Source organism: Lissotriton helveticus, chromosome 11 (assembly GCF_964261635.1).
Source record: "Lissotriton helveticus chromosome 11, aLisHel1.1, whole genome shotgun sequence".
NCBI lineage: Eukaryota > Metazoa > Chordata > Amphibia > Caudata > Salamandridae > Lissotriton > Lissotriton helveticus.
Genome location: NC_136072.1, coordinates 768,733,662 through 768,761,458, shown reverse-complemented (window position 1 = coordinate 768,761,458; position 27,797 = coordinate 768,733,662). Strand labels below are relative to the sequence as shown.

Genomic DNA, 27,797 nt, shown 5'->3' with positions numbered 1-27,797 from the left:
TGGCTCAGCAGTCCCAATGGACCAAGGACTGAGCTATAGCCAAACCATTGGCCCAAGCCAGGCACGAACCTTGAATGAATGAATGTAACCACTTATTGAGCGCGTAGCTACCAGCGCTGAAGCGGTTAAACTGAAGCATCAAGGAATCACTTGGTGGAAGAGCCATGCTTTTAGCAATTTCCGAAAGGCCATATGGTTAGGTTCCTTTCGTAGGTGCAGAGGGAGAGTGTTCCCTAGTTTAGCGGCATTATAAGAGAATAACCGGCTGCTGTTTCTGGCCTTCTTAATCCTGGGAACGACGGCCAGGTGCAACTCATCTGAGCGCAGCCGCCTGTCCGCTTGATAGGGCAGAACCATGGACGAGTTGATCGTTGCTCCATTTCCTCCTAACATCTTGTGGATGATGCACAGAGCCTTGAAGTTAACTCTCTCCTGAACAGGGAGCCAATGAAGGGACTTCAAGGCAGGTTTTGCAGACTGCTGGTTCGGGGTCCCCACGAGAATCCTTGCTGCGCAATTTTGCACTATTTGGAGTTTAGCGATGGACGAACTCGGCGCTCCAAGATTTAGGGCATTCCCATAATCCAGGCGTGATAGAATGAGAGCCTGGACCATGAGCATTCTTGCCTAGAAGGGAAGCAGGGGGAGCACTTTGCGAAGCATCCTCATGATGCCGTAGCAGGAGGCCACAACCTTCCTAGCCTGGACCTTGAAGCTGAGGCCTTGGTCCAGCCAAATGCCCAGACTCTTTATCTTGGTCTTGGGGAAAGGTGAGGGACCAATACAGGTTGGCCACATTGTGTCCGCTTTAAAGAGAGAAGGATTGCCAAGGAGCATAAGCTCAGTCTTGTCACCATTCAGTTTGAAATGTGAATGTTCCATCCACTTGGCTACTTCTTCAAGACAGGGACAAAGGCCAGAAGACTCCTCATCGGAATGGTTCAACGCTACGACCAGTTGGATATCATCAGCGTAAGTCACTATGTGAACCCCAAAAGGAAGAAAAATATCCGCAAGTGGATCCCTGGGGGACTCCGCAGTGGAGAGGCAAAGATTTTGAAATGACCTCACCCTCAAACACCTGGAAAGATCTTTCCTCCAGAAAAGATAGCAGCCATGTCAAGGCTATTCCGGTCAGCCCCAGACTTCTGAGTCAGTGGACCAGAATATGGTGGTTGACCGTGTCGAAGGCTGCGCTGAGGTCTTAAAGAATCACAGCTGAGGAGCCTCCTGCATCGAGAATCTTTCTAGATTCTTCAACAACTGCTAGCAAAGCCGTTTCAGTTCCCTGGCATGGGCTGAAGCCGGTTTGAGAGGAATGAAGAAGGTTATGAGATTCCAAGAACATGGCGAGTGCCGAGTTAACATGTCTCTCGGCTATTTTGCTGATCCCTGGGAGGAGCGAAATGGGACGATAATTACCCAGACAATCCGGATCCAAGCTTGGTATTTTCAAGAGAGATTTCACCATTACTCTTTTCCACAAAGGTGGGCCCACACAAATAGAGATCGAGGCATTGACCAGATCCAGGATGATCGGACCGGACAATTCGACCGCCTGCTTCAGAACATTGGAAGGAGCTGGGTCTCTAGGCAAACCGCTCTTAATGAGTGCTGAAACGGCCTGGAATTACTCACATTTCATCGGGGGAAAAGCCTCCAGAGAAAGTTCCCTTCTGTGCGGGCCTTTATCCTCTGAGTGGGAATTGTTATAGCTGTCAACCGAGGAAAAAGACAAGTAAATAGTTTGAATTTTATTATAAAAATAATCTGCAAATTCATTGCAGCGTCGGCACATAGCATCATGTATCTCTGGGGATGAGGGGGCTTTGAGTAATTTGTTCGCGATGCGAAAGGTTTCACAGGGGGAGCTGACTGCCAGGGACATCTTTTCCTCATAATAAGAGGCCTGAGCTTTTTTGATTTCAGTCTTGTATGCTCTAATGGAGTCCCTGTATTCCAATTTCTTGCAGGGAGAGAAATCCTTTCTTCAGGTTTTTTCAATTTTTTTACAGATCTGTTTTAATTCCCGAAGTTTAGGGGAGGACCACACCATCCTATTGGGCCCTCTATGCATCTGGGTCATTTTCTTCGGAAGGACCTGGTCTAAAGTACACTCAATCCAGTTGTTAAATCTTTGATTGGCCACAATTGGTTCGGTATCAGAGGACGGCTTAGAGTTTTCCAGTTCCAAAACCCACTTGTCTAAGGGAAGGTTCAGCCAAAAACGGGACATAGTTCGTGTTAGATGGGCTGAGGAAGTGACACAAGTAGGGGACCAGGAAAAAGGTGTCAAAAAATGATCTGACCAGGCTATAGGTTCCTTTCCGATTCATTCCTCCAAGTTGGAGAATATAGGGTCTAGGAGGTGTCCTTTCAGGTGGGTCGCCTACAACACCTTTTGTGTAAACTGATAGGCTGAAAGATCCTGAGACATCTCGGTTGTGGCCGTCGATGCAGGATCATCAAAGTGTACTTTAAAATCACCTGGAAGAGTAAACTTTGTGGCAGTAGTAGCAAGTTTAGCGACCGTCTCACATAATGATTTACAGATTTGGCCCATGGACCCGGAAGGATGATAAATTAGGATGCCTGAAAGGGAGAGCGTGGGAGTGAATCCTATCGTAAAATGAAGGTTCTCGCAGTCTAGAAGAGGGCTACCAAAAGTCCGGCTGCTAAGGTGGCTTTGTAAATAATGGCGATGCTGCCACCTTTGCCTGCCGTCCTGTCCAGCCTCTGCATTAAATAACCAGGGGGAAGGGTTTGGACAATATCTGGCTCTGATCCCAAGTTAAGAAACAAAACATTTGGCCATTCATCCTTTAAGAGAATGAACATCTCTGCTGCATGCTTAGGCAGCGATCTGCAGTTTGACAAAAACATTTTGTGGAAGGCTGGGAGGTAAGGTGCGACCATAACCTAAATGGACAATGCGCACAGCCGGGATCTAGGCTGCTAGAAATAATGGAATGGATACAGTCCAACCCTGGAACTATATTTAACAGTCTGAGCTGCTCCGCGTTATAAAAATAATTATTTGTAGAAAAAGGGGCAAGGGTTGTTGCCCCTGGACCAGTAAGGACGCAAACGGGTGCAGACCGGCTTGCATCTGGCTCTTAGGAAGCCCTGAGCAGGGTCCAGCAACTATAGTGCTGACCCAAGACAGCTGCTCAAAAGTGCGAGTACAAAAAAAGAATTAAAATAACAACTTGCCCCCCTGAGCTTTAACTCAGCTCACCCAACATAAACAGTTTAAAAACAGAGTATTTTAAAAGGAATTCTCAAATTCTAAGAACTATGGCAGTGAGCCCTTCACGCCTAGCGTGAATTCATCATGACCTTCAGTTACTACTAAATGACCTTCATTGATAGTGACAGCATCACCCATATATTGAAGTGATCGCACTGCCCACACAGTGTAGAAAGGTAGTTTGATTCAATTCAAGTGGAAATTTAAAATAACTCAAAGCTGATTTACCATTTTGTTGCCAAAACCGAACCTTTAATTCAGCCAGGAAATCCACATTAAAAGTGAATCTTAGTAGATATTCAAGCCATGTAGCCATATCGTTTGACAGATACCAAAGAAAAGCATGTTCATTGTGTCACTTAATACTAACAACTTCCCCTACACCTTCCTGCAGTGGGTTGGGACAATTAGTTAGAGCAGAAGTGGGTTGTCTCCATCACTCAGACTTGGCACTATAAAGTTTGAATATTTTTGTTTATTGAAGGAGGGCATGCTTAAGAGCATATTTTCTCCTTCATGAGATTAACAGTCGTCATCCAAAACACATGCTCACATGCAGGTAACTGAGCAATTTTTCAAAGAGAAATCTGTCTTTTAAAATGTTTTTTTAAAGAGCCCATCTGCTGTCAACAGCACAAAATTCATGTATTTTTTCATGACAATCAAATCAGATTTAGAAATGAAACTATCCTGAAAAAAGAGCCTATGCAGATCTTTACTTATATAACACTACAGGACTTTGGGACATAGATTTCTAAAAAAATAAACAAAATGTTTTAATATTGCAATACAACATAACAAACAAAATAAAAAAATAAAACAATACAAAAAAATTGTCATGCATAGAGCATAGAGGCAGTATAATTAACAAGTGGAAGGGTCAGTAATAGCAAAACCATTATAGTGAAGAAACAGGGGTGTAAGCCCTTAGTGGGGCCCCTACTGCCCTACCAAGCCAGTGCACCACACTCCAGCAAGGTCTTCCAGGCACCCACTAATCCTCTGGTACAATTTGACATACACATAAACACAGTGCCAAGACTGTCACGAGAACCAGGCATCCTGAAGGACAGTCTTCCAGGGATGACAACGACCAACAGGTCAGCAGCGGGCGAGGGGAATTCCGAAAGTGGTTCATCCATAATAAGTCACCCCTCACGGGCCACTTGGGGACAAACTATCAATATGGCGTCCCGCGCTGGTAGAATCGGCACCTTCCACACTCATCTAGCCTCCTCCCTGTGAATTGCCTCCCTCTCACATTCCACCCATCTCTGCAGTTCCAACCCCCATCTATATATATCGGGCCGCAAGAATCAAGCCAAGATCCATAAATCTATCAGTGGCTCTATGGACTACCTGGAGGAGCAGAGACCAATACGGTGACAAGAGTGAGAATAACACTACCATATGAAAAAAGCTGGAACCCTCCGAAAAATAAGCAGGGCACTTCGACATCACCGCAGGGAACAGAGCATGTATGTGCCGGGGGGTGAGGTAGGCCTGATGCAAATAGTACAATAGGATACGTTTGAAGTGAGCATTCTGATACACCCTCGAGGTGCACTCCAGAACCCTCCTCTAAACATGATCAGTCAAAGGTGACACTAGATCCATCTCCCAGTGCATGCGGAACTCCGTAAGGTCTAGCCGTGCCCCATGCAGAAGAGCTCTACATAGCAGTGTGACTGCCTTCATCCGTCCTGAAATGAGAAAAAGAAGGCGAAGGCAGTTGTGCTCCAGTGGTTCCACCGCCCCAGAGCTCCACCACTCGGGTATTCTGCGAACCAGTGTGCCGTGTAGCAAAAAGTGCCCCCAGGGTGGTCATAAGTCTCCTGAAGTGCTAAAAAGGGACATAATTTGCCTCCCACAAAGAGATCAGCCAGTAGCGTAAATACCAGCTGTCGTCCACCGATTGAGACCCGACCAGCCTACTCGTTGATCCCTTTGTTGGAGCAACCAGGAGAGAAAGTGTGCGCATAAATGGCATTGTGGTAGACGTCCTTTAAAGACTTTTGGCCCAAGCATATTGTCCTGTTCTAATTAGCACAATCGAATTCCATACACTAGAGGGAGGAGTAGGCCTTAGCAAGATCCTAGTCAATAACTCCTTGAACGGGGAGCCAACCTCCCAGGTACCCACACCATCCTAAAGGCAAGACCACCAGTGAGCCACCCATTGCAATGGTGCTGCAATATAATGCAATTCCAGATCAGGTGCTGCCACACCACCCTCCAGCACCGGGAGGCATAACTTCCAGAGCGCCACAAGGCGCCCCAGTATAATGACAACAAAAAAACATTAAGTTCTCAAAAGAACTTCCGAGACGGCTCAAGCGGGAGAGTCGCCAATAAATACAGGTGACGGAGTAGGACCATCATCTTAGAGACAGCAACTATGCCACTTATGGAAAGCGGCAACTTTGTCCAGAATGCCATTGACTGTCTCAAACCAGTGAGAGCATGACTATAGTTGCCGTCAAACAACAGTTCCGGTGACTGATAGATGGAAAACCACAGGTTTTGGAAAGTGTGATGCTCCTACCGCAAAGCTGGGCAATGGAAATGGGCCTGCACTGCGCCACCTCCCCCCAATGAAAATAAACGCAGGACTTACTCCCGTTGACCTCTAGACCCAAATGACAGCCAAAATCTGTTAGTGACATCACCAGCCCCTTCACGTCAACTTCTTCACCCCTCAGATACAGTAACATATCATTCGTAACGTAGGCCCAGGCGAACCATTCAAGCAAACATTTCCAGGGCTAGAATGAACAATATTGGGGATAGAGTACCGCCCTGTCAGGTGACCCGTTCCACTACAAAAGCCTCCTATAAGAGCTGGTGCGGATCCTAGCAAGCGGCGAGTGCAGCGGAGTACCGTCCACCTGACAAAGGTAAGGCCAAGGCTCCTGCCAAACATGGTAGCATATAGGAATGCCCTACAGAGAGAGTCAAATACCTTCCTGATGTCCACGGAAAAGACCAGCACCCTCAGCCATAAACACTCTTGTTTTTCCAAGGCCTGGAGAAGCTGACGAATATTGGGCATGGTGCTACGCATGGGGATACATTCCATCTGATCTAGGTGAACCAGAGAGCACACATGGGGAGTAAGCGGGTGGACAACACCTCATTAAGGATCTTGTAGTCAGTGTTAAGCATTGAGAGTGGGCAGCAGATGACAGTACCCTTAGTTTTGGTGGTAAACAAATTTGGGAAAGCTACTGAAATCATTGGAAAACTCTCACTGACCTAAGCAGTGATTTTATTTGAGGAACGGAGGTAAAGGCATCATGCTTAAAGGAGTCAATGGTCAAGCTTATTAATAGAGTGGACAATAAAAAAATTGACAACTAAGAAACAATTTACTTACCTGTAAATAGAGCTCTCCAGGGTTGATATCGTTCATAGATTCACAAGCCTGAATCATTACTCGTCATCAAGCTGGGAGCCTCATGGTGTTTACAATAGTAGTAAGAGCCACTGAGAAGGTCAGCTTTTGAATGGATGGCCAAAATCATAACAAGTTAGTTGACCATCCTGAAATATCTAATTCTTCCTATACCGTTCTAGATACTTGAGAATGTAAAAACAATGTAAAGCTTTCTCAGTTATACTCGTCACATTTGGGGAAAAATACTATGCTACCATAGGGGAAAGTCCAGTGAAACTTTATGGATGAACTTTAGATTGGTTCCCAGGACTTCTTGGTCCTTGCCAAAAAACACATGAAAGGCTCCATGAAAGTAAAAGCCCACAATCCGCTGACCCTTATTATTTATTTATTATTTTTATTGGCATTTTGTAAATAACAAAACATTGTACTATCACTGAAATTCAATGGTGCATACATGTTGTTTCTTTGCAGTACGTATCAGTTGCATGACAGATATTTTTACCCAGATAAGTTCCACAGTGTCTCTCACTGTTTGTGTTAGTTTCATCAATCACTGACATCCAACAATAAGTCCATACGCAGGGGTTCACAGATATGCCCACGGTAAGTGTTCCACCCGCCCCATATCCGTTTCCATTTCTTGGGGCATCCTCTGTGGATATAGACCGACTTCTCAGCCACTATTATACTGTCCATGTCACGACACCATTGAGGAAGGGTAGGGGCCTGTCGGGACCCCCAACATGGAGCTATATTTCGCTTCACCAGTGTTATACCGAGTGTCATCCATTCCTGAGTCATGTGATTGAGATAGGTGTGCTCCCAAATGTTAAGAATATTTACAACAAGGGGTGGTGATGGACAGAGTCTCTGAATTAAGCAGAATACTCTCACCCAGTCAAGAGATCAGGGCTAGATCCAACACCGTTTTTTAGCTCATTGCACCATCCCAGTTTCAGAACCTGGCTGTATGCAAATTAGTCTGTCCCTGGCCCAGTGCATCATGGGAACAGGGCAGACCAGACTACAAAAGCCAATTCTTACACTGGGAAGGAAACAAGCTTCCGGGGACCGGTTTCTGGCATTTCAGCCGTCTTCGGCCCGGCTTGCTTGAATCCTGATGGTGCAATGAGCAAGGGACTCACATCTGAGTATACCCTTCCACGCTTAGGGTGGACAAAAATATTTACAACAAGGGGTGGTGATGGACAGAGTCTCTGAATTAAGCAGAATACTCTCACCCAGTCAAGAGATCAGGGCTAGATCCAACACCGTTTTTTAGCTCATTGCACCATCCCAGTTTCAGAACCTGGCTGTATGCAAATTAGTCTGTCCCTGGCCCAGTGCATCATGGGAACAGGGCAGACCAGACTACAAAAGCCAATTCTTACACTGGGAAGGAAACAAGCTTCCGGGGACCGGTTTCTGGCATTTCAGCCGTCTTCGGCCCGGCTTGCTTGAATCCTGATGGTGCAATGAGCAAGGGACTCACATCTGAGTATACCCTTCCACGCTTAGGGTGGACAAAAATATTTACAACAAGGGGTGGTGATGGACAGAGTCTCTGAATTAAGCAGAATACTCTCACCCAGTCAAGAGATCAGGGCTAGATCCAACACCGTTTTTTAGCTCATTGCACCATCCCAGTTTCAGAACCTGGCTGTATGCAAATTAGTCTGTCCCTGGCCCAGTGCATCATGGGAACAGGGCAGACCAGACTACAAAAGCCAATTCTTACACTGGGAAGGAAACAAGCTTCCGGGGACCGGTTTCTGGCATTTCAGCCGTCTTCGGCCCGGCTTGCTTGAATCCTGATGGTGCAATGAGCAAGGGACTCACATCTGAGTATACCCAAATGTTAAGAATGCATCTCTTTGGTTCTGGTAGAACCGTAACTTCTGTGACTTGCGAGATTGTGCACATAACTGCCCCCCAGTACCTTGCAATCTTCGGACATTGCCAGATCGTATGCAGGAATGTGCCTGGTTCTCCACTTTGGCAGAGACAGAGTGATGTATCCGACCTGCCTATTTTATGCAGGAGTGTGGGCGTATAGTATATACGATGCAGAATTTTTAATTGTATTAGCTTGAATTTAGAAGGTACCCCCACCTCTTTGGGGGACGCAAGTGCCTCCTGCCAGTCTGTGTCATCTAAATCGCCCTGCTCCAATTCCCACCTGGCCTTTGGGGCTGTTGCAATGTCTGGTTGATTGTTAATTATTTTTCAATAGGTTTGGGAGATGGTCTTTTTTATCAGATGATCCGTCAGGAGTCTATCCTCCAACGGCGATGCCTCTGCGAGCTGTGTGCTCGGTGCGATTTTCCCATTGAGTGCATGCCTTATCTGTATATAACGGAACATTTCCTTTTGTGCTAGACCGTAGGTGTGCTGTAGTTTGGCAAATGTTACTATTTCACCTTTCTTCCACATATCTCCCACCTTCGAGATGCCTATCAAATCCCATTGCTTAAAGCCTTTAGTGTTCCGTAACATACCTAACCTCTTTGTGTCCCATAGTGGCATGGCTTGTGTTATAACCCCTTCCCAGCCCAGTGTTCGCTGCGCCTCAAACCACACCTGTATGGTGTGTGCCGTTGGGCCCTTGAGAGCAGTCCGTATGACCTTATTATAAAGTGCACCCATAATCCCACCAGGTTCCAGTAGATGTCTGTCCATGAGGTATGCAAGGTCATCCTGAGGTGCGTGAAGCAACTGATTAATCACGGTGAGCTGCGAAGCCCAGTAATATATTTTTATATTGGGGAGGGCAATACCACCATTGTACCAAGTCTTTACTAGTTTATTGGTGGCGATACGGGTCACCTTTCCGTCCCACAGCAGGGGGGTCACTTCAGCGTTTATTGCTGTGAAATATGCCGAGGGGACTGGAAACTGTGTATTATGGAGAGCATATAAAAATCTGGGGAGTGCCATCATTTTAAAGAGGGCTGCCCTCCCCACTAGTGTGAGTGGTAGGGAGCGCCAGTGTTTGACATCACGCCGAAATCTCATTAGGGGCTGTGTAAGGTTTTCATCAGTTGTCATGTTTTACGTATATCCCCAAGTATTTGAAGCCTCTGTTTGTAATTTGAATTTTGCAACCGCTTGGGAGTCGTGGTGGGGGACCGTGTAATATATATAGGAGCGATTTCGCTCAATTTATGGTGTACCCAGAGACACGCCCATATGAGGCAAAGATATCCAGTAGACAATTAATGGATCGTGCCGGGGATGTCAGATATAGCAGTACATCATCCACATATAGGGAAATGCGGTCTTCCCAGCCCGAAGCCCATTTTATTCCACGAATAAGCGGGTCCTGGCGTACCCACGCTGCCAGGGGCTCCAGCACTAGAGCAAAGAGGAGCGGGGATAGGGGGCATCCCTGCCTTGTCCCTCTGCCCAGCGGGAAGTCAGCCGAGATATGGCCGTTTACAACAACATGTGCTAATGGCTGCGTGTACAACAACTGTACCCAAGCACAGAACTTGGGACCAAAACCCAGATGTCGGAGGGCTGCGAAAAGTAAAGGCCATTCGACTAGGTCGAATGCCATACGTGCGTTCAGTGACAGAATAACTGCGTCTTCCTCAACAGTGGACTTACACCCCATGACACTATGTACCCTTCTTAAATTAAGTGCAGTATTGCGGTTAGGCATGAAGCCGGATTGATCCGGGTGAATTAATGTGGTGAGATACGGTTGCAGTCTCATGGCCAATCCTTTTGCAAGTATTTTGGATTCTGCATTTATGAGGGAAATCGGCCTATAGGACATGCAGTCCAGTGGTGGTTTGCCTGGCTTGTGAATTGTCCCTATTGTTGCAAGGCGTTGGTCTCTGGGCAGGATCCCCTTCTCTAAGGTATCTGTGTACATATTAAGTAAATGTGGTACAAGTTGGGGTGAAGCTTTCTTATAAAATTCCACCTGAATCCCATTGGGCCCTAAAGCCTTGCCTGTGTGTAGTGCGCCAATCGCTAGGGCAAGTTCCTCTGAGGACAAGTCGTCCTCAAGAGCTTCAGTCGCGACATGAGACAATGCAGGCATCTTTATGTCTTTAAGAAAATCAAGATTGTCTGGTACTGTGGTGGTGGCCATGGGCGTGTATATCTTTTCGTAATGGGCTGCAAATGCCTCAGTTATTTGGTGAGGTTCTGTCATGATAGTACCATATTCTAATTGGATCTGTGCCACCCATCTACTAGCCCTTTCTCGTTTATCCAGCCATGCTAAATGTTTGCCTGCCTTATCACCCAGTTCATAAATAGTGTGTTGCGTTCTTGTAAGTTTGGTTTTAGCCTCCTCCGAAGCATAGACCTTATATTCTTGCTGCGCTAGGTGTGCCTTATGTTGCGAATCCTCTCTCGTGTCTGTGGCATGATCGGCCTCTGCCTGGGATACCCCATGCTTTAAGCTTTCAATCTGTTGTTGCTGAGCAAGCTTGTGACCTGTGATCAGGGAGATAGCCTGTCTGCGGAGCACCGTTTTATACGCTTCCCACAACGTTGTAGGGGATGAGACTGAGTGTTGGTTTTCAGCAAAGTGGTGCTCTGTTATCTTTTGGAGGCCCTTACCAGTCTACTGGTTTTTGAGGTAGCCGGGGTAAATCGGAAATAGCCTGCGCCTAACCGGGGAGGTGGACGTGTACGTAATGAGCACCGGGGAATGGTCTGAGATGCCACTGGGTAAATGTGTCCTCTGACCCTTTTAGTCAACTCCACCACTAGCAATAATGCTATCTCACACCTGGGGTAGTGGTTTGAACAGGTTTCATGAGTTGCAACACAACCACACTGAATTCCCATCACACCAGTTGGAAGGATCTGTAGTGGCCCTTGAGGTACTCCTTGTTTGTCTCAATTAATTAGCTATAGCAAGTATGGAAATATGTGACACAGAGAGATGTTACTGCCGGAAGTAACGTTGTTAATGATGATGATCAGGTAGGAGCAAGTATTTGCTGACATGCCACTTGTTTTGGTAAGCAAAGCAAGATAGCATACTTGTGCTGATTGTCCTCTGGATCTCTCCTTTAGAGTCACAGCCACTGTACATGGGCATGCATACAACAAAAGTCATTTTCGTAGGTATGTCTTTTTCATCTACCCACAGCTAATGCCATCCACTCCCTCATTAGACAATCAAGAGATCTTGGAGTATGTATTTGCATCTCAAATTTCCCATGCCTCAAGGTAAGTTTTAAAAGAGATAATAAATGTTTACAGGCAGATCAACTGCACTGTTTAAATCAGGCTCATCCTTCTCGGGTTACAGATTTCTATACAAATGCAAACTATCATTACATTCTCGAAGTGAGAGTAGTCCTTGATATGTAAAAGGAAATTTTAATTTATAAAACAGGTTACGCTTTGGAACCAACTGCTAAATTTAATAAGTTGACTTTAAACATTGCTCAGACCAAATAAAGATTTGAGCTTTCCTGGCATTTGCCCAGAGAATTTGGCTTCTAACATTTGACTTTGCCCTTAGATTTACATCCCCTATGGAACTGACTTTACCCTCCACAAAACGTTGTACACAAAATTAGTGGTTGACTCTGAAATAACATGGAGTGACAATAGCTAATTCAACCCAGAAAAACAGCAATGGCAGTTCATGGGCTCCTCAGGGGAGACATGCTGCTCTGAAAATTAATTTCCAGGTTATAAAAATCTTTGGGGAACCAAAGTAATTGGAAGAACCTTTATAATACTTAAAAAGAAGGGAAGTCCTGTTATGAAGCTGAACAAATAACAGCATGGATATCCTTAGTAAATGCAAACAAGGCATCATCATTCCCTTCTGCCCAAAAAATATTGAATTCTCACATTTTGGTTTTGATTAATTAACAAAAGGCTTCGGATGATGGTCAATGTAACCCAGAAAATAGAGGTGGCAAACTGGTATAGGCATTTAGTAGAGCTTTCAGATGACGACTTCAATCTACCATCAATGCTGTGGGAGAAGAGCTTGCCAGGAGAGCAGATGGAAGATTTATGGCAAGCATCTTGTGATCTGTTACACTACACAGTACATCGTGCAAATTTAAGGCGGAATCACCGTTTCCATCTCCACAGGGTTTATTGGACGCTGTATATACTACCTAAATCGGGGAAGGGTGCTACTCCAACATGCCCTAAATGTTGAAAGGAAAAAGGAGACGATAAACATATGTTTTTCGAATGCCCTGAGATCCAAGGCTTTTGGTTGGACGTGAGTAACATTATATGTATAATACTTGGAGAGAGGCTCCAGGTAAGCAAATCTCTTGTTTTCTTTGGCATTTCGGCATATCATGTATCCTTGTCAAGAAATACCAAAAGATTAATATTCTATTTGATTTGGCTTGCCTGTAGGGAAATATGTAAGAACTGGATTAAAGCCACCCCTCCAAAAAAAAATAGAATGGTTGATCACAATAATATACATCAATCGGTTAGATCGGGCCTCTAAAAACAAGCGGAATGAGTTTTGGCTCCCATATGAGAACTGGGAGAAATCTGCTATATGCATATAGTCCAATGATTAGGCCTTTATACCATATTGCTTGAACACTTCTGTGGTGGCACCTTACATGGCCAGGTGAAATTAAGCCACCTATGATTGGAGATGGGACGCAAGGTGCAGAGTTATCCACTCCCGGTTAAAGAACAAAAGAACTCTGGCTGGTGCTATATCAAGGGAGACCCCTGAGTACAGAACATCATATTTTGTTAACCTGGGCAAATGAGGGCAAAAAAAAGGATTTGGGATTGTTAGAGAGCTCACCTGATGAAACTGGCAATGTACACATTAACGAAAGTCGCCATCAAGTATTGGCAGTCAAATCGGTCCATAATCCCACCGTGGCCTGGGATGGTATTGGCAAAGTCCTGTCAAAGTAAGAAACAAACCAGCAAGGCATGGTGAATAGCAATATATGGTCCTAGCATATTTTGCACAAAAAGAAAGCTAGTGAAGTGAATTGTTTGTATTTATTTTATAGAACTACAAAAACAAAGAAACAATGGCTTATTAGCTTCATCACATTACGTTGCTTTGTAATAGGTTTCAGTGGGGCACCATCTTTCTCACCAGAAGAGACAGTAAAATCCAGAACCCACACACCAAGTCGTCACAATTCAAAAATATTACTGCAAGCTGTCACAACCCGACAACTTGGATCTGCAGTAGAATAGGTTAGCTCAAATTTACAAGGTCATGTTCATTGTAGTTCTCTGACACACATGAAAGTTAAGAGTCACTCCAACAACCCAGAATCTTCGAAAAGCTGGCATAGTAAATTATATTAAGAGTGCAGGTGACAGATGATGAACACCCTAGATAAAGTGCACAGGAGAGTTTTCCAGCCAAGACCAAATGCAATCTCAAGAGAATGCAAAATACAGTGATCAGCAGAACCACAGAATGACTATGGCCGACATGTGAAAATGTATAAGAATGGGAGATAGGTAAAGGCACCAGTGGAATTATAGTTTAGAAGGAACACTGCAGCTGTGTGTATTTCACTTGGAGAATTCACCTGCAACCAGTAGAGTCCCTTGGTGAAAAACCATGGCAAACATACTGGATTTGCAAAGTAAGTCTGATACACACAACTGACCATTTTGGAATTATAGGGACCACCAGTAACATTAATTCTTGGGGTTAATTCTAGTGGATGACATCCTGGGCTATTCATAATGAAGGCCAACGAAGGGTGTAGCAGATCTTACTTATTCCTGGAAGTATTCATCAGGCAGTGGAGATAGACTAACAGTGATGGGAGGATCACGCATTCCCCAACCCAACATGTATGCAAGGTCAATGATTAGTGAATTACATGGTACAATATATAATTATAATCCCCATTATGAAACAACTGCTAGTGGCTTTAAGAGAAGAGTGTAGCTGCTGCAGACCTTTAGGCCCAATACATAGACAATGTGAAATCACATATCTTGTGTCCTTGGCCATGATTTAAGAAAAGGTGCGCTACAAATGGGTAGACGATTCGCAATATCCACAAAGTGACACCTTGCAAAGAGGATGCAAACATGGATGTTGAAGGGGCATCCACACTTCCTTTTGAAGAATATGTATCAATATTTCACAATACCTACTGTGGTTGGCAAGAACAAGGTACTTTACCGATTGGTAATGCTCTTTCAGGTGGATACTCTATCTAACCGTGGATTCTTCCCCCTCGGAATATTCCCAAAGGCGCCAGACTGGATTCAGAAGGTTTCAAAGCTATGTAGATATGGACGACTCAGCGTTGGACTGGTTTCGTCCTGGAAGTGATGGTATGGCACCACATTAAAGTCCCACCCATGCACGCTGACATCAGTTTCTTGCTTAACTCTCACTGTGCCCTCAGATGCAGCATGAACAATTGGAGGTACCAGTGAGCAGATCTCTAGTTTGGGACATTTATATATACTAACAAGCATTTACAATGCAACGGTCTCGCCTTTGCAAAAGTTAGAGCTATTGGCATTGTAAATGACAATTTTTTTTATTTATGTGTTGGTTTTGAAAACAGATAAATAAATGGGATTGTCATTTACAATGCCAATAGCTTAATCTCTCGCAAATGCAAGACCTATTGCATTTGCACACACACACACACACACACACGCATACACGTGTTACCATCCTTGTGGGGACTATGTGTGAATACCAGCCTTGTGGGGACTAACCTTTCCCAATGTTTTTAAAATACACTAATAACAGAAAAATGTTAAGAAAAAATTCATTATACAGGATCCTGCTTCAAATTTGCAAATATATTGTTATTTAATCATGCGCACAGCACCATCCTTGTGGGGACTTGAACACGTGCTACCATCCTTGTGGGGACCTAGTCTGTAACACTATTTGTGATTGAATACAGTCAAAGGTACATGGCTAAATGTTTATTTTATCAACAATATACACAAACAACATTATAATCTATTCATTTACGAATTGCTGCATATATACTAGGGGTATACATTAAAGACAGATTCTGTTAATGTGCCAGAGAACATCATATCACGTTTAAAGAAAGACCCTTAAAGCTGTATTTAACCTATTTATTAGTGCTTAAAATCTTAGGAGATAAGGGAACGAACACAAAGAAATTAACATATGAAACTAAGTAATATGGTCAAGGGGAACCTAGAGCTTGATTAGCTGCTAACATTTTTGCCAAAATAGATGTTCAAATCCCCACAGAGATAGTGGGTGAAGATCATTGTGTTTAAGTCTCCATACCAATAGTGTGTACATTCAAAGCTTAAATCCCATTATAAAGAGTGTGAAGCTAATGAAGTTCAAGTCCACACAGAGGTTGGGTGTAATTATAGGAATGCTCAAGTCCCCACAGAGATGGTGTGTTATTATAGCGATGTTCAAGTCCCCACAGAGATAGTGTGTTATCATAGAGAGGTTCAAGTCCCCACAGAGATGGTGTGTTATTATAGTGATGCTCAAGTCCCCACAAATATAGTGTGCTATTATACAATGTTTAAGTCCCCACAGGGATAGTGCATGTAGGTGATTGTGTTTAAGTCCTCATTAAAATAATGCCCAATTCACAAAGGTAAACTTAGACCAAAAGTCTAACTTTTCTACTTTTCAGAGTTCACAAAGGTAAACTTAGACCACAAGTCTAACTTAACTACATTTCAGTGTTCACAGAGGTAAATTTAGACCAAAAGTCTAACTTTACTACTTTTCAATATTCACAATGCCCCATACAGAGAATGTGAAGCTGATGATGTTCAAGTCGAAGCAAACACAATGAGATGATGAAACTTTTCAGTCACATACCCCCAGTCACAGATCTGGGTTGAAACCATCATCGTTCTGTAGCTTAGTTCGTCACCCCAGTTCAGACCCAGCTAAATGCAAATCAGCCTTGACCCTGTGCATTGTGACAACCCCTAGTGCTTTCTGACAAAACAGAGTTTGCATTTAATTACAGGAAAGGTCAAGTCCCCACAGAAATGATGTTTTTATAGTGATGTTCAAGTCCCCAAAAAGATAGAGTTTTTTAAATAGTTTTTTCAAGCCCCCACAAAGATAGTGTGTTATTATAGCGATGTTTAAGTCCCAACAGAGATAGTGTATGAAGATTATTGTGTTTAAGTCCTCATTAAAATAGGGCCTGATTCACAAAGGTAAAGTTAGGCAAAAAATCTAACTTTTCTACTTTTCAGTTTCACAAATGTAAACTTAGACCAAAAGTCTAATTTTACTACCTTTCAGTTTTTCAAAGCCCCATACAGAGAATGAAAAGCTGATGATGCTCAAGCCAAAACAGAGCTTGCGTTTAATTACAGGGATGCTCAAGTCCACACAGAGATGGCGTGTGACTATAATATTACCACGGTCACCAAAGAGAATGTATGTGATTATAGACATGCCCAGGTCCCCACAGAGATACTGTGATATATAGACATGCCCAGGTCCCCACAGAGATAGTGTGTGATTATACACATGCCCAGGCCCCCACAGATATAGTGTGTGATTATAGAGATGTCCAGGTCCCCACAGAGATAGTGTGTGATTATAGACATGTCCAGGTCCCCACAGATATAGTGTGTGATTATAGAGATGCCCAGGTCCCCACAGAGATAGTGTGTGATTATAGACATGTCCAGGTCCCCACATATATAGTGTGTGATTATAGACATGCCCAGGTCCCCACAGAGATAGTGTGTGATTTTAGAGATGTTGAGGTCCCCACAGAGATAGTGTGTGATTATAGACATGCCCAGGTCCCCACAGAGATAGTGTGTGATTATACACATGCCCAGGTCCCCACAGAGATAGTGTGTGATTATAGACATGCCCAGGTCCCCACAGAGATAGTGTGTGATTTTAGAGATGTTGAGGTCCCCACAGAGATAGTGTGTGATTATACACATGCCCAGGTCCCCACAGAGATAGTGTGTGATTATACACATGCCCAGGTCCCCACAGAGATAGTGTGTGATTATAGACATGCCCAGGTCCCCACAGAGATAGTGTGTGATTATATACATGCCAAGGTCCCCACAGATATAGTGTGTGATTATAGAGATACCCAGGTCCCCACAGAGATAGTGTGTGATTATAGACATGCCCAGGTCCCCACAGATATAGTGTGTGATTTTAGAGACGTCGAGGTCCCCACAGAGATAGTGTGTGATTATAGACATGCCCAGGTCCCCACAGAGATAGTGTGTGATTATAAAGATGTTGAGGTTCCCACAGAGATGGTGTGTGACTATAGTATTACCATGGTTGACAAAGAGAATGTATGTGATCATAGACATTTTGAGAAATACATATTCATGCTGAATCATTGGAAATTAGGTGGAAGAGTTGAGTAACGTTGGGCCAAGGAAGTTAAGACAGAGGCAGGTTCAGATTAATGCGTTGTCGAAAACAAATGTGCCATTATCTTTGTCCCAAATACTCTGTCCAAATACTAAGTCCATTGTTACCCTTTTAAGATTTACTCCACTCAAGGATATTCTCCTGATTTGATTTTTGAAGATTGATGGTTATATAATCTGTTTTGGAGGAGTTTTCCCCAGCCTACTCTCTATGCAGATCAGCAAAAAGTATTTAATTAAAAGTTGTAACCCTCTGATGGTTTTTGAGGCAAGCAGTATATCTTTCGCAAACAATAACAGAGAGACTTTGCTATCTGCCTGTATTGGAGATGCATTAGCACGAACTATGCAACTAGATTACATAAATAAAAGAAAAATAATGGAGTAAGCATGTATCCCTGCCGCACCCCTTTATTCATGGTGATGCATTATGCCAGTTAACCCTAACTAGCCCTCCACACCTGGACATAACTCATTGAGCAAGCAGATTAATGTTGATATGTTACTAGGGACCCCCATCCTCCCCAAAACTGACCAGAGTTTTGTTCGTGGGACTAGCTCAAATGCAGGTTTTAGGTTCACAAACACTATACCACCCTATTATACCCTGCAACACACCACTCCACAATACAACACTCTTCTCTACACTGATATTTTACACTTGTCCATAACACTCTACTCCACTGCTACACTCTATTCCACTCTGTGCCACTGTACGACACTCTACTCCACTCTATGCCACTATACTCCACTCTACAACACTCTATACATCTCCAGCTAGGCCACTCCACGCCACTTTACTTCACTGTACTCAATGAAACACTACTGCACTCTGCTTCATTGTACTTCACTACTTCACTCTACACCACTATATGCCACTCCACTCTAAGACACTCTATGCCACTTTACTCTACCACAATGTACAACACTCTACTCCACTGTAGCCACTCCACTCTATAGCACTCTCCTCCATTGTATGCCACTCCACTCTACTGCACACTACAACACTATACAACACTATTCAACACTCCATTCTACAGCACCACACTTTGTCACTACACTCTGACAGTCCACTGTATGACACTCTCCTGCACTCTACACAACACTACTCTACACCACTCCACTCCACTTCACTTTATGCCCCTACACCGTATGCCATGCCACTCTATAACACACCACTCTACTCTACTATATGGCATACCACTCTACTCTACGCAGCTCCACTCTACTCTGACACACCAATGCACTGTACTCCACTTCTCTCTACTCTACAACACACTCAATCTAGTCCACTCTATGCCACCTCACTGTACACTATTCCACTCTACGCCACTCCACTCGATTCCACTCTACCACACTGTACGACACTTCATTCTATGGCACTCTACAACAGTCCACTGTATGACACACTCCTCTGGTCTACACTACGCTACTACACTGTACGACACGCAACTCTATAGCGCAATACTCCACTCTAATGTACGACATGCCACTCCACTCTTCTATACGGCATGACACTCTACACCACTCCACTCCACTCTAAACCTCTACGTTACACGCCACTCTACTGTTCACAACTCCACTCTATGCCACTCCACTCTATGCCACTCCACTCTATGCCACTCCACTCTATGCCACTCTACTCCATGCCACTCTACTCCACTGCATGCCACTCCACTCTACAACGCCCTACTCTAGGACACTCCATTGTACGACTGTCCACTGTATAACACCCTCCTCCAATATACGCAAATTATAATATAGTTAGAACTAAAAATAAATAGGAAGCACTCACCTAGTCAGATGGACAGCAGGGTGATGTGTGCAAATACACTATAGGGATAACCAAAAAAGGCCTAGTAATCCTTTTGGCAACATCTGCAAGGCAGACATCCCGTCAAGTGTGTAAAATGATGCCTGGGCCAATCTTCCGCTCTCCCTAGCGGGGAGAATAGCAATTGCAAAATGGTGATCCTACCAAAACTGCTCTACCTGTTTGTCAATATCCTGATTCAGCTCACGCAACATTTTTTTAATTCAGTTGCTTCTTATTGATCTCTATGATATGGGCTGGCAGACAGGCGCATATCTCATGGGAACTACTGACACTGCCCCTGTCTCAGCGAGGGATGGGCGCCCCAGATTACCAATTGTATGCCTTCTGTGCTCAGGCGCAATTCCTACACTTCAGGCTGCACCCGACCCCCATCCAGCCACATACTGCTGTGGATCTGGACGTGGCGGGCCGATCCAACTTTTGGTGGCATTATATCAGTCAGGTAGACGCCTTTGTGGGGAAATAGACACGGTGGAGACATTGAGCCGGCATGGGACAAACTACGGGTCAGAGCGCACCTTAAACTCCTGTATGCCCCATCTATCCCCCTAGCACACAACCTGATGTTACCAGCCATGGGAGATGGTACAAGTAGGGCACTAGCTCTCCGATTGGGACTGCGCACTTTCACGGACCTATACCCAGGGGAGACATTTAGAGCTCCTCCTGAGCCAGAGGAGGGACGTCCGGTCCGATTTTCGGAACAATTCTTCTATCACAAACTTAAGGCCATGTGCAGAGAATTACACAACACATTCCCAAGCCCACTCCCTCACTGCTAGTGCTTGAAAATTTTCTTACGGTTGACACACCTCATATACTCATCATCAGACTCTACAATAACATGCAAAACACGGCCCCCTTGTTAACGCCCAAAGCCCTGCAAGCATAGAATGCGGACCTTCCCACTGAGCTATCTGAGGAACAATGGTCATGTTGTTGCAATCAGCTTACAGCACTGTCCCTGAACTATAAGCTACGCCTTATTCATTTCAAATGTATACATAGATTCTATAGAACTCCTGCTCAACTTCAACGCATGGGACTTAGGGACGATGCCGGCTGCTGGAGATGTGGATTCGCTCCAGCAACATTTTCGCACATGGCATGGCTCTGCCCCAAACTAGATGACTTTTGGACCTCCGTTTTTAAAATTATACATGACATACTGAGCACGGCAAATGACCCAGACCCCCTGTTGGGCTTATTGGGATATGTAAAGGACGACACCACAGGGACTCAGGAAATTACGCGCTCTTTTGTTATTACTGGACAAGCATAGAGTTGCTATACATTGGGGAGGAGAGGGTCCCTGACTGTGAACGATTGGATTTGTGATGTAACATTTAGTCAGGAACAGTTATCAACCTTCTGGAAGCTGAAGCCATCAGCATCTCGGCCTCGTGACATATGGGGCCCCTTTCTGGAGTGGGCCCGCACATGACAACAGGCAGAACCGGACCACCTAAACACACCGATGCACAACCCTTCAGCACACAATAACAGGGCGTTTGCTGCTAACACTGTAAGCAGGAAATGTTTTTGTACATACCAGGGGAATAATGCATTAACAATGTGTAACGTGCTTTGGCAGGATTTACAGGGAAAGTTTCAAGACAAACTGGATAATAAGCTTGTAAAGTTATACCATGTTAATTGCCCAATGATACTTCATGGGGTGATGTGGAGCAACAGACCTCCAAACTGTTTTGTATGTTTGGTTTTATAAAAATGTCAATTAAATAAAAACTTTAAGAAAGTGTGTAAAATGATAGCGTGTACACTATTTGCTTAGTTTGTTTTTGTTTAATTATGCAAAAGTTCAGGAAAATTATGCGAAATCATATAAGATTACACAAATGCAAAATACATTATGAGGTGCTATATTTGAGCACAAAATGAGTTTTGCAATTTTGCAGTAAAAACATAGCACGAAAAAACATAAGTGGCAAAAGGAAAAGGCTCTCATGTTCAGAACATTTGTATTAGTCCCATGAATTTGCGATAAACTTTTGCCACAAATGCCATATAGTTATGTGAGATGGCACTGGAATTTCTATCACAAGTGTAGCATGAAATTCTAGAAATTGCATGACTCAAGCCGCTTAATTTAAATTTCAACCGGGCCTCAATATTATGCCAAATGGTAATGATGGGAGTTGGTACTATGAGAAGTAGGCATCCACCTATTTTTTTTTTTTAAAGGCAGCAATACATCCTACTAATGTACAATTATATGTCATTGACGAAGAACACCATGAGATGTGAAAAAAACTGTTATGGGTTTTTGGTTGTGAGGTTTACGATAGGTATGTGTTATTGGGTGGCAAGGGAATTTCTGGGGATTAGGGTGGGTATGGGTTTTTGGTGGTAAGGTATTTTTTTGTGTTTATAGTAAGTATAGGTTTTTAGGTGATAAGGGCTTTTTTAGGGTTTAGAGTGGGTATAGCTTTTCAGGCGGCACAGGAATTTGTAAGGTTTAGGGTGGGGATGGGTTTTTGGGTGGTAAGGGATTTTTTAGGTTTTAGGTTGGGTATGGGTTTTCGGGTGATATGGGCTTTTTTTAGATTTTAGGGTGCATATGGGTTTTTGGGTGGCAACGGACTTTCTAGTGTTCATGGTGGGTATGGGTTTTTGGGTGGTGAGGGAATTTTTAGCGTTTAGGGCGGGTATGGGCTTTTGGGTGGCAACAGAATTTTTGAGGTTTAGAGTGGGTATGGGTTTTTGGGGGGCAAGGGAAATTTTATAGTTTAGGTTGAGTATGGGGTTTTCAATGATAAGGAATTTTTAGGGTTTAGGGTAGTTATGGGTTTTTGGGATTTAAGGTTTGTCTTAGAGTTGAGGGTGGTTATGGGTTTTTGGGTGGCAATGGAACTTCTAGGGTTTAGGGTGTGTATGGGTTTTTGGTGGTAAGGTATTTTTTAGAGTTTAGGGTGAGTATAGTTTTTAGGTGATAATGGTCTTTTTAGGGTTAAAGGTGGGTATGGCTTTTTGGGCAGCATAAGAATTTTTAGGGTTTAGGGTGGGTATGGGGTTTTGTGTGGTAGGGGTCTTTTTATGTTTTAGGGTGGGTGTAGGTTTTTAGGTTATATGGGATTTCTTAGGGTTTACGGTGGGTATAGGGTAGCAAAGGAATTTTGGTATTTGGGTAGCAAAGGAATTTTGGGGGGTTTAGGTTGGGTATGGGTTTTTGGGCGGCATAAGAATTTTTAGGGTTCAGGGTGGGTATGGATTTTTGGGTGGTAAGGTATTGTTTAGAGTTTATGGTGGGTTTGGGTTTTTAGGTGGCAACTGCATTTTTTAGATTTAGGGTGGTTATGGGTATTTGGGCGGCATAAGAATTTTTAGGGTTTAGGGTGGCTATGGGTTATTTGGGTGGCAAGGGTATTTTTATCGTTTGAGATAGGTGTGGGATTTTTGGTGGGAAGGAATTGTGTAGGGTTTACAGTGTGTATAGGATATTGGGTGGCAAGAGAATTTTTAAGGTTTAGGGTGGGTGTGGGTTTTTGGGGGGCAAGGGAAATGTTATGGTTCAGGGTGGGTATGGGTTTTTGGGTGATAAGGAATTTTTAGCGTTTAGGGTGGTTATGGGTTTTTGGTTGTGAGGTTTAGGGTGGGTATGTGTTTTTGGGTGTTAATAGAATTTCTGGGGCTTAGTGTGGGTATAGGTTTTTGGTGGTGAGGAATATTTTAGTGTTTAGGGTGAGTGTAGGTTTTTAGGTGGCAAGGGAATTTTGAGGGTTTAGGGTGGGTTTGGGTTTTTGGGTGTCAGGAGAATTTGTAGGGATCCGGGTGGGTATGGATTTTAGGGTGGTAAGCTATTTTTTAGGGTTTAGGGTGGGAATGGGGTTTTAGGTAGCAACTGCATTTTTTAAGTTTACAGTGGTTATGGGTGTTTGGGTGGTAAGAGCTTTTTTGGGGGATTTGGGTGGGTACAATTTTTGGGTGGCAAGTAAATTTTAAGGGTTTAGGGTGGGTGTATGTTTTTGAGTGGTTAGAGATTTTTTAGGGTTTAGGGTGGGTATGGGTTTTTTGGGGTGGCATGGGAATGTTTACGGTTTTCGGTGGGTGTGGGTATTTGTGGAGCAAGGTACATTTTAGGGTCTGTATAGGTTTTTGGGTGATAAGGATTTTTTAGGGTTTAGAGTGAGTATGAGTTTTGGGTGGCAAGGGAAATTTTAGGGTTTAGGTTGGGTATGGATTTTTGGGCGATACTAATTTTATTAGGGTTTAGCTGTGGTATGGGGTTTTGAGTGGAAAGACATTTTTTAGGGTTTAGCATTTATGTGGGTTTTTGTGTTTCAAGAGAATTTTCAGGGTTTGATGGGTATGGTTTTTTTTGAGTGGTAAGCGATTTTTTAGGGTTTAGGGTGGGCGTGGGTTTTTGGGTGGCAGGGGACCTCTTAGGGATTTGGGTGGGTATGGCTTTTTGGGTGGCAACAAATGTTTTTAGATGTAGGGTGGATATGGGTATTTGGGTGGAAAGGGATTTTTTTAGAGTATAGGGTGGGCCTGGGTTTTGGGTGGCAAGGGAACCTTTAAGTGGTTAATCCCTCAATTTACAATGGGCCAGGGGGTGTGTTTCCAGACTTGTAATATCAGGCCCCACCTTCCCTGGGCCTCTTTTGGCCCCAGGGACCCCATCCCTCCAGGGCATGGCCTTTTCTTTTTATTAAAACTTACGTCCCCTTCCCTGGGACACTACTAGCCCCAGGGACCCCATCCCCCAGGGCCTGGCCTCACCGTTGGGGACCGTGGGGGGAGCCCCAATGCCCCCACGGTCCCACCGGCTCCCGGCCTCCTGCGGGAACCAGCATTGCTTTTGAGCAAGGGGAGCTGCTGACATGCAGCTCCCCTTGCTGAAAAGCAATTCTGCTTTACTTGATTGAAGCGAGAGCAGGTTTTCCTGTTCTTGCTTCAATCAAGCAAAGCAAAGTTTGCTATGGCAGGGTGGGAGCAGTGCTCCCGCCCTGCCATAGCAAACAGCAGTGTCCTGGGGTGGTCACCCTGGGTCATTGCAGGAGCCGACCCTGGGGGGCGGCGGTCCCCAGGGTCATCACAGGCTCCAGGATGTGGGCCGTGGGGAGCCACTCCCAATATTTTCAAAGCCCCAGGGAGGTGGTGGTCCCCGGGGCTGGGGGGCCGTACCTACCCCCAAATTTGCCTATTTATTGCCCTGGGGAGGTGGCGGTCCCTGGGCTGCAGGGGGGTGCAGGCTGTGGGGGGTGTGTGCCTCTACTTTTAATTGGAAAAATCCCCTAGGAGGTGGTGGTCCTTGGGGTGTGTGCGGTGCTTGAACCCCTCCACACACAATCTATTTAATAAAAATAGGAGCCCCTGGTAGGTGGCGGTTCCCAGGGCTGTGGGGGACCTGTGGGCCCCCGCTATATCATTTGGGCATGCCCCCGGGATCTGGCCCACCCGGGTGCTGCTCCTGCACTCTGTTTTTTTTAAATTTTCTCGGCAGGATTCGCGCAGCCAGCGCAAATTCTGCCTATTTTTTTTTTAATGCTGTTTTGGGACCCCCTCAGCAGGCCTAGGGGGTCAGGGTGTTTTTACCCTTCCCCCTTTTCTTGTTTTTCGCCTTTTTGTTTTACTCTTTTCTTGTAACTCGGTTACAGAGTCACGAAATGGCTGCCAACACATTTTAGTTTGGAATGTTTTCAGCCAATTAGAATCGAGCTCCTACTCGGGAGGGTTCGCGGCGACTCCTCGGGATGCTCCGATATCAAAACTTTTCTTTTTTTTTTATTTCTCAGGAACTACCGAACTGATTTACACCATTTCAAAACAAGTTTGCTTTTTGAACCAAGCTCTACCTTTTTGCCAAATTTGGTGCAAATCCGTTCAGTAGTTCGGGCTGTAGCCTGGGCTTAAGTTTCCTATGGAAATTAACATGGAGAAAATGCGTTTTGGGATCGCCCTTTTTTCTCAGCCTTCACTTGACAAATCACCCCAGAACTTTCAAGACAGGAGCAGACCTGAGTGAAACTTTTTTTGGGGAGAATTATGTGAGGATTCTTCAATCGCCGCTAAAGATATTGTGAAATCAAACTTGTAAACAAGGCAAAGCCCCTATTGCCCCCAAACGTCTGAAATGGTGACATTGTGGTGGCTATAGGGGATTGCAAAAATGCCCCATAGTGTCTAATCTGGTAGTATCCAATCAGTTGAACTGGTGTTATGAGGTTTTAAAGTTCCTTGTGAAAAATAGAACCTAAAAGATCGAAGGGCCAACCACTGGCATCTAGTTCTATGCGACCGGGACTAAGTTGAAAGTTATGGCTGACCTTAATAGAGTGTGGTTCGGATGCACAAGGTGGATTGGGCCTAGTCTCAGCTTACTTTCCAACTTAAAAGAAAAAAAATATATACTGCTTCAATTGGTCTCCTCTTGGGACACTCCTTTGAACAATATTATTTTGTAATTTATTATTCAGTGTTGATACAATTAAGTTGTAAACAAATATTTTTGGAATTCGTTTTTTTAACACAATTCCCTTGTAAGCTGTAATTTTCTGTAACCTTTACCCAAGCTCAAATGGGGTTATTGGGTTGCCCAGTTGTGTATTTATTTTTCACTTTTAGAAAATTAGAGGATGTAATCCCTTCACTCCAGGCTGCTTTTTTCCGCCTTTGATTTGGGATATGCAACACCGGACAGACGGATGCTTTAGACATGGATGCCGGTGTCTCTAGTGGGTACATAATACCTATTATACACGGAGGATGCGATTTCTTGGTGTAGCATATTATGTGAAGACTGGAATCATATCTATCCTGGAACAGAGGAATTACAGCATCCAATTTCTTGATTGCACAAAGCTGTTTGTAAGCCCTGAAGAAGTTCATCCTTATGGCTGAAACATGTTGGCTAGTAAAGAAAGAAAAATAAAGAAGACGTTTATTTAAAACAAATTATACTTTGGATTTTTCCTCATTGGGTGCACCTTCATAAATCTATTTCCATCTTTGTAAGAGATCGGCTTCAGTCAGTTCAGAATGTTAGAGAGATCTTTGTGGGAGATAGTCTTGAGGAATTACCAGTTAGTGGTGTACTGGCTAAGTATAGGTGATGGTGTGGATTAAACTGATGAATGGCTGATGTTAAATCGGATTTTATTGATTTTTTCATGAAGAAGGGGTTGAACGTGCTGCATCTGTTGGCTGAGGGCGGGATAACTGGTACTGGGATGGGTTGGCACACTGTTTGACAGCCTTAAAGTGGGCTATGCCTCTGTTGATTGCTCTGTTGAATACACTCTTGTAGCATGTGGCTTTTGCTGGGGTTATAATTGAATGAAAGCTGTAGCAGAGTGGTTTCAGAAGGATTGGGTCTCCTAGAATTTCATTCTTCTCCATTTCTTCTCCAGTCTTCAAGTACTGTGCTGGTCTTCAGTAAGTTCTTGGATTTTTCAGGGTGCTGGCAGCTTATTCTTGGTGGCACGAGTTTTCAGAGTAGCAAAGCGTTCTAGCCATTAATCTTGAGAATTTTATCTTTAGACAGTTGGAAGTGGAATTGAGGCTGTGTTTGTAAAATGTCAGTGGTCACTCTGTACCTGACTGTCTTCATTGGGGGCATAGTGTTCTCAACAGTCAACAGTGGGCCTCATAGATGGTGGTGGCCAACAAATGGGTTTTAACGACCTATATGAACCAGCACTTACAATGCCTAAAAAAATGGATGAACAACATATTCCTGCACTTAGTACTTAATTTGACCCAATTGTTTCTGGTGCTCGGCACCTGCACTTAATCATAAACACTGTTGCTTTTCATGAGCACTAGTTAAGAACACATTCATTTATGGTAGGCATGGAGAGATTAAGTTATTCGTCCAGAATCAGAGGATGTTGAGGCGACCCCGAGACTCGAACCTGGTTCCAACTGACTCCGAAGTCAGCAGCTCTGGCCATTACACAACATTCTCATCCCATTTTTATGATTAGTAGTTGGTT

At 44.1% G+C, this 27,797-nt stretch overlaps 1 protein-coding gene across 1 annotated transcript in view; it reads right to left on the bottom strand.

The window, feature by feature from the left end:
- CDS2 (CDP-diacylglycerol synthase 2) overlaps positions 1 to 27,797 on the bottom strand; it is a 432,047-nt gene that overhangs the window by 37,791 nt on the left and 366,459 nt on the right. The window contains exon 12 of the mRNA XM_078666643.1: positions 13,423 to 13,526. Within this exon, the coding sequence (XP_078522769.1) occupies positions 13,423 to 13,526 (104 nt within the window). The remainder of the gene's footprint in view (positions 1 to 13,422; positions 13,527 to 27,797) is intronic.